This window comes from Lepisma saccharinum, chromosome 1 (assembly GCF_977018435.1).
Source record: "Lepisma saccharinum chromosome 1, izLepSacc3.1, whole genome shotgun sequence".
In the NCBI taxonomy this organism is placed as follows: domain Eukaryota; kingdom Metazoa; phylum Arthropoda; class Insecta; order Zygentoma; family Lepismatidae; genus Lepisma; species Lepisma saccharinum.
This window is the reverse complement of record NC_139229.1, coordinates 74,234,228-74,242,745: the sequence shown is the minus strand read 5'-3', so window position 1 is coordinate 74,242,745 and position 8,518 is coordinate 74,234,228. Positions and strand designations below refer to the sequence as shown.

The following is an 8,518-nucleotide window of genomic DNA, read 5'->3' as shown; positions in this document are numbered from 1 at the left end:
GAGAAAGGCAGGTATTGCGAGGGAAGCGACCAAGAAAATTTTACGAAATGTATTTTTATTTGCATACGATTTGAAATCGAGGGGAGCAATTGCTCCTTTGTGCCCCCTGCAGGTGCCTTTGGCAGTTAATGTTTGCCCCCTCCCTAATAATATCACGGGGCGCCAAGACATTCTCTCTTTTACAACCTTTTCTCATTTAAAACATTCGGCGCCCATGGCCGACTCCCGTCCCCCCTTAGTAGCTATGGCTACTAAGTAGTCCCCCTGCAGGTGCCATTGGCCGTCAACGTTTGCCTCCCTTTATTTGACTGCCATCTTAGGTGTGGGGGCAATGCCTCCCTACTCCCCTGTGGTTGCGCCACTGTTCAAACATGGTCTTGCACTTTTCGGACACTTCCTCTACCTAAGAGGAAATAGAAGCGGATTCGAACCACTGTGCTGTGCAGTGTCTAATGTGCCTCCATGGGGAATCATGGACTTCTTGAGATTACAATGTGACAGCTTTAACCACCGAGCTATCAGTTAGTGAAAGAAGAGAAGAAAGAAGGCATCACATTGTCCTTCCTCCTTCAGTTTTGGGCCACCTGAAACATGGCGACGGCCACAGATGAACTGAGTAAGTATTGAAAAATAATTAAAATTACATTATTAAGAAATGAGGCAAGAGTTTTCGTAAATGTAATATGCAATATATACACATCAAGGCTTGCTTGCAATAAGAACGACGCTTGTGATCGTCCAGTAAGTGATTTAACAAATGGGATGTTTGTCAGTAAATAAAACCCACACACGCATTATCTCGGAAATTGTCTCTGATTTAATTATATTGAAGGGGGACATCATTTCTAGACGTTCATAGTCAGAGAAGTTTTTTTTTTTACATTGACAATGGTATGAAGATGCGTACAATGCCGGTTTCACAGGACAGGTCGACGACTGCCCGAGAAAGCACAAGGCGACATGAAACAATCGGGGACTGGTTGTTGTGTCCACGATTAGAATATATTGTCACCCTTGGCAGCAAATATCATTGCTAAATTTTGTACAGTTACGAAAACTAGAGTAGTACCTGTATTCAGTACTTAAATTTAAGAAGTATTGAAAGAATTTTACATTTTTTTTTTTCAAATGAGCGTGGAGCATGTTAAATTCTTAATTTCGGTTTCCACTGACATATAACCAGTGATCAGAACGCTACATTTTATAAGTAGTTTCGTTACAACTACAGTTACTCTTCCAAAATATAGCTTCGCTACAGCTACAACTACATTTGGTAAAAATTTACTATCCTTCGGACACCTCTATTTTTTTTTTTTATTTTTTTTTGTTTTGGTTAGGTCAATTTTTGACATTGATACTTACGTATCTGCTTCGCGGAACATTCCTGAAGGTGTATTAACGTTGTTTTGATGAAATTAATTGCAATTTTTCACATTACCAGAACGTCTTTCTGGTAGGTGTTTTTCCTTGCCTGAGACACAATATCGCGAGTACACCTTCCTACATAATTGCGCGTCCGGCTTATCTTTTGCCAAATTTTTGACATTCGAACTTACGTATCTGCTTCGCGGAACATTCCTGAACGTGTATTGACGTTGTTTTGATGAAAGTAAGAGCAATTTGGTAAAAATTTACTATCCTTCGGACACCTCTATTTTTTTCGTTTCGTCAATTTTTGAGATTCATACTTACGTATCTGCTTCGCGGAACATTCCTGAAGGTGTATCAACATTGTTTTGATGAAATTTGAACTATGTTTCCTAACCTAACAGAACTAACCTAACCACGCACCAATGGTTCGCAATTATTTCCAATTTCTAGATCCTGATACTAACACGACACCAAATTTTAACTATGTTTCCTAACCTAACAGAACTAACCTATCCACGTGCCAATGGTTCGTGGAGCTAGCTATTCTCCGTCGGAGAATAAATTTTCAATGAACAACATGAATTTCAGCTATGAAACATTCCCACATCACACAAAACACCTTCCCGATGTTCGACAATGTTACAGGAACTTATTACGGTAAGTAGTTTCGGAACGACTTTACAATACCGGACCACTCTCCAATTGCTATGAAATTTCGCCTACTCACTAATTGAGTCCTCCTAATCACGAATCTGCATGTAATAATTGGCGGTCAAGTATGGAAATGTAGAGAAAAACGAAATAAACTATGTTTTCCTAATGTAACGTAACCCTACCGTAAGAACAGCAGGTCCACGGAATACGCCATTTTCCCAACATGAAAAATTCAGCATGCAATACACCATTGCCAAACGTACGTATTCAAACGAGTCCACATACCTAAATAATAATTTTTCATTGTATTTACGCTAATGTAACCTAACCTAACATGCCTAACCTAACCTTGTAGGCATTCCTCGTCTGACGTCTGAACACAAGGTAGGAAAACTGTTGTGCGACAAGAAATGCGAAAGAAACATGGTTGTCAATTGCTTTGTATGGAGAATCATCGTGGTTTTTAACAAGGTTATTCTACAACTCCTACACGTTATTTTACAATTTCCGTGCTTGACCGCCAATTATTAGATGCAAATTCGTGATTAGGAGGTCTCAATTAGTGAGTAGGCGAAATTTCATAGAAATTGGAGAGTGGTCTGATATTGTAAACTCATGCCGTAGTTTCTTCTGTAAAAATAAATAAATGTGTCCGAAGGATAGTAAACAAGTACAGACTCCTAGTTGGGAAGATGGGATCCTCCTGCTCCTCCATTCCCTATTCTGCTCATCATTCTTCCCCATTCTCACAATTAGCCAAAAGTGGCATAAAACGGTCATAGATAAGAAAATAACTAAATAAACAAACATGCCATGATTGGAAAAAGTTACAGAAAAGGGATACGAAAGTAGGAAAAATTCATAAATTTGAAAACTGTGTATTTTAACAAAAAAATGTCATTTCTGCAGGAAAGTCAATAACTTGTACATTCTTTTTACAATATGATAAAATATATTGAGGAAACTGATGTGTAAACCTGAGTGTTCTAAACATATTGTAATTTTAAAATTTGCGAACAAACATTATGACCAAAATAATTGTAATTCCAGAAACCCTATCGTTCTTGTAACAATAATTTCTTGCCGGTGTGATCCTATACACTGACAATGATCAATGCTGTTAACGTATTGAACCATTGATTGCTGGCACTATTGCTTTGTCAGATTAGTGGAAAATGGATCGCCCATTTTTGCACTGTAAGTTGTGTTTTACACAGTAATTATCGATATTTTGCTGTCTGTTACGCCATCGATATCCACAGGATTTGTTCCAGGGGTGGTACAAACGGGGCATTTTTTCCTGGCGGTGTAGCAAATGAGGCATGTTTCTCTCCAAAATAGTGATGCAGCTAAAATAAATAGCTATTAGCCGGAATATATTCATATATGCCAGTTAGTTATCTGGATATTATAATTATTCAGATGCTAATGAAATAAAGCTGACAACAACAAGCTTAAGTCCTGCAGGAAGTACAGAGGAAGCATGGCTATCCAATTGGAAAGCTTATTTTACACTGATTTATGTAAGCTGTTGTCTGATTGGCTTTAGATCACAATTAAATATGAACAGCAAAGTGGCCATAAGTCGGGTAGTGTTAGTTTCTTAGATATTATATGAGAAGATAAAAGTTTAAGAAGAGAAAAGTATCACACATTTCCTGAATGAAACCTGCTTTTTATTTCATCTTTAATATAATTTTTATTTGTTAATATTACTCCTAAGTACTTGAATTTGGAAACTGGGTCAAACGAGTTATCAATAATTAGATTTTGATTATTACCTAAAACTTTGTTTCGACCTGTAAGCATATATTTAGTTTTCTCTTTGCTAACTTCCAAACCTATCTTTTTAGCTGCTTTGAAAAATACTTTAGCATTATTCTTAATTGTATTTAGGTATATCATCCCCTAGTAAGTCTACATCATCTGCATATGCTAACAACTGAGTCGCACCCTTTAAGGAGGTATATTTACCCCCATAATAGTGATGCCCCCTCAAATAACACTATTTCAGTCTGAAATTATCACGTTCCTTCAATGCCTGTATAATGATTAACCTAAATTACAGTGACTGAAATGAAATTTTGTTCGCCACTAGTCATTGGTATGACTAAATTTAAGTTATTTCTGAACATTCAATTTCAATAAATTTAAGTTATGTCTGAACATTCATTTTCAAGGGGATGTCCATACTGACTGACAAGTTCCAGTACTACATTCTGCTTTAGAAGTAGTGATGTTACAGCAATACTGCTACCTGTAGAGTTATTGTTGTTGATCCATCATAACATTCTTCAGCAGCCGTACTTACAGCATTCAGTTCCTTGCAAAGCACATCAAAATCTGACTCTCTACCACTGGGAATGTGTAGTATTATGTTTTGTGTCTATGACCTCACACTTTCATTATCATCTACGGAAAGCACTTTTCACCAATTTTTTCCATTGTGTTTGAACATGCCTTCACTGTGGTAGCAAAATTTCAAGTGCGCTGTAATGCTGCATGCAGGGTGGATAAAAATCATGATCTTTAATTTTTTTAAAATAATTTTTGATGATTTTTTTTTAAAAAATCTGATTATTTTGATTTAAATCCGTTATTATTATTTTTTAAGAAAACACACTTAAAATTGTGTTTATTGTTTTTGGCACCATGCATATAGATATGTTTTCTTATAGAAAGGCTTTTCCTGGTAAATGGCATAAAATATTTGAACAGTTTGATTAAAGCAAGTAGAAAGTACTATGTAAATATACATTTTTCTGATACTGTATGTAATGTTTGCTGAGTGTTTTAATGATACTATAATTTCAGTAACTTTTCTTGCTGTGAAAATAAAACATTCTGGATGTTGTATGTAATTGTAATTTAAAATATTTTTATTGTCTTTGTAGCTGAATTTTGGCAATTTTTTAAATTATAGTTTGCAAAATATCATCTCCCATTTTTATTTACAGTTTGATGATAATGGCACTGTTTACGGTTTAACATGATTAGTATTTTGTATATTTTTCTACACAAAATGTTTGCTATTTTTGCCTATAGAAATTATTGAATTTTATATCAAGAGAAATTTAAGTGTGTTTACCATTTACATATTACATTTCTATTCGTATGAGCTTCACACCATCAGTACATATATTTTGTTTCCTATATTTTCCTTTCTTAGAGTGTAATAATCACCATTAAATGATTACAAGATGAATGCCCTTTCACCAAAAGTGATTCTGATATCTACAAAATCCTTGTGTACATTATTCTATAAATTATTTCTTTAAAGTGATATAAGTCAGTGATTATAAAAAAAATCACCTGATTTAAGTCACTATTTAAATCAATCCACCTTGGCTGCATGTATGGTGAATACAACTCCTACTACGTCACATATGCGAGGGTTATGATTGCATAATGTTGCCAGTTGGAGATGAAATTACGTGTATTTTTTTTGAAAAGGTACATTATTATATATTCAAAAACAAAAATAGCACATAAAAGTAATATGAACTTGAGTAACGCAGTCATAATTTAATTGGCTCATAATGTCAACTAATGGCATAAAGTGGCACAAACTAAGATGGCGTGGAGTACATTAAGCAAACTTTACTGCCATCTAGCCATGCTTCAAATTATTTATGATGTTAAGCGGTGGCTCAGTTGGTAACGTGTCTGACTACCATGCTCAAGGTCCCGGGTTCGATCCCTGGCCGGTTCAAATCCGGGAACTTTTCTAACAGTGGAAGCGGCCCCGGCGCCCACCCAGCGTCGAATAACATGGGTACCTGGGGGAAACCCTGGGGGGTAAAGGCGGTCAGGGGCGTGATGCTGATCACATCACCCCCACTCACGACCGGATCAAGAAAGTGTGGGTCGTTACCCCCACACCCCCTATACGCCTTGATGGCGTGGTGCTATGCACAGGGGAACACTTTACTTTTTTTTTTTTGTTAAGAATTAAGTGCAGGAGGTGCCAACTTTTGAAAAATATTGGATGGGTTCAAACACTTGTTGGTAAATAACACTAAGGAAACCACAACCATATTACACCAATGTTCATGAAAGCCCAAACTTTCTTCAACTGATTCGTTCCTTGCAACTTGTGTTTGGTAAACCCCACTTGTCTTCACTCAAGAAAATCTACACTCGTTCATTGTTGCCACCACGATATGCACCAGATCAACTGGGCCAAAAAGATACTATGCTGGCAATAGGAGAAGCAAGTAAGGAGAACGCTAACAATGCTTCCTCTCTTATTTAAAATAATATATATAGTGGCCACGGTGGCTCAGTCGGTAACGCATCTGACTACCAAGCTAAAGGTCCCGGGTTTGATCCCCAGCCGGTTCAAATCCGGGAACTTTTCTAACGGAAGCAGCCCCGGCGCCCACCCAGCGTCGAATAACATGGGTTCCTGGGGGAAACCCTTGGGGGTAAAGGTGGTCAGGGGCGTGATGCTGATCACATCACCCCCACTCACGACCGGATCAAGAAAGTGTGGGGCGTTACCCCCACACCCCCTATACGCCTTGATGGCGTGGTGCTATGCACAGGGGAACACTTTATATATATATATATATATATATATATATATATATATAATTAATTTTAAATATAAATAGTGAGTAAATGCACAAACACTATGTGTTTTCCTCTCTTATTGTTTTCAAAACTCTGTCATTTACAGATTTCAACAAGCAATCCACGAATCACGACAACAAATATGTGATGATATGATAACACAACAAATTATTGGGTGGGCTTGGGCCCATATCAGTTAGATTATTAACTGATTAAGTGTATCCAAATGGCAACTCCATGTACTGTAGGGTTAAGTTACTGTCCCCGACATGTTAGAAGAAATTATAGTAACATTGCATTTCTTATGTATTCTTCAAGTTGTTTAAATTTATAATTATGCTGTGCATGAGAACTAGTTTCTATTCTTTTCTTAGAATTAACAAGAGTGAAATGTGATACAATAGTTCCTGGTTTGATTATGAAAGTCACAGAAAGAGAGGAAAAACATATTTCCAAGTTTCTTAGCTGTTCAGTCTTTCCCATGTGGTTTAACCCAACAAGTAAACATTGGAAGCAATTTGTGTCACAGTTTTTGTTTCAGGCAACAGAATTAAAATTCATGAAACACACATTCCAATCTGTTGCTCTCTTCACAGCTTTACTGGAAAGAGTATTTCTTCGCATCGGCTCAGCAGATTCAGATGAGCAGTTGCAGAGTGCAGTTTCGAAGTTTCTACCTCCCGTCCTGCTGAAACTTTCGAGTCAACAGGATGGGGTGCGTAAGAAGGTGAGTAACACATGAAGTTTACGTGAACGTTAACGTATTGCAGAGTGGTATTCAAATTTCATTCCTCCACCATTGTTTTCACCCAAATCCCTGAAGCAAATTGGATTAATTATAATCTATTTATTTATCTATGGTATAGTCCTTGTTGTAGTAGGATATTTATTATTGGAAATTGTAATGTACAGGGTGTCCAGAATGGGAGTGACAGTTTTTTAAAGTTTGTGGTTTTAATATGGATAGAAATAGATGAAAAGAAAGCATTGAGCGTGGTGGCCTATCCTCTTTTGTGGAGCAAACAATAACAGGAAATTTGTTCTTAGATATGCTTGAAAACTTTGCAGTTCCCCAATTACGTCATTTACAACCTACAGTGATATACCAACTACATGGTGCTCCGCCACATTGGCGCCTACAAGTGAGGGAGTATCTTGATACGGAATTTCCTGATCTTTGAATAGGCCGTGATGGGCCAATTTCCTGGCCACCAAGCTCGCCTCATTTTACCCCTCTGGACTTTTTTACTCTGGGGTTATGTGAAAGACATTGTGTATTCTGGCCCAAAGGTACGAAACCTACAAGAACTGCAGGACCGAATTAGGAATGTGATTGCTTCTGTCATGCCTCTGATGCTACAGAATACGTGGAGAGAAATTGAAATCAGGTTGGACATCCTCGGTATCACAAAAGGACCTCATGTGGAGCTATACTGAGCTGTGCAAAGTTGTAACTGCTACCAATAAAACTTGGTGAGTTTATCTTCAAAATGCTTTCTTTTATTTTTATCTACTTCTATCCATATTAAAACCACAAACTTAAACTGTCAGTCCCATTCTTGACACCCTGTATACTTTTGACGATCTGAAATGTATAGCTCTATGCTGCATCTTATTGATAGAACATGTGTTACTTGGTGTGTGAAAAATGTAATCCATTTCATTGTTATTTTCTCCTATGATAGGAAAGAGTATATGTGGAAGTCTGGCATTTAATTTTTTCCCGTTATATGTGTATTATCAATCAGAAATGATGTGCCTGTTATTGAGGTTTTCACTGCAACCTTGCAATAGCATTAAGCAACAGCTTCATAACTACAGTATGAGGCAAAAGTCAGGTTACATAGGAAAACAAATACATGCATACAAACGTACCTGCTTGAATGCATCCTTCTGTTCGATGCTCCCAGTTCCATAA

The 8,518-nt window shown here is 37.1% G+C and overlaps 1 protein-coding gene across 1 annotated transcript in view; it reads left to right on the top strand.

Annotated features, from left to right (window-relative positions):
- Positions 1 to 503: 503 nt before the first annotated feature.
- Positions 504 to 8,518, top strand: part of LOC145996545 (proteasome adapter and scaffold protein ECM29) — a 102,217-nt gene continuing 94,202 nt past the window's right edge. The window contains exons 1-2 of the mRNA XM_083133049.1: positions 504 to 616; positions 7,197 to 7,327. Coding sequence (XP_082989175.1) covers positions 592 to 616; positions 7,197 to 7,327 — 156 coding nt within the window. The 5' untranslated portion in view covers positions 504 to 591. The remainder of the gene's footprint in view (positions 617 to 7,196; positions 7,328 to 8,518) is intronic.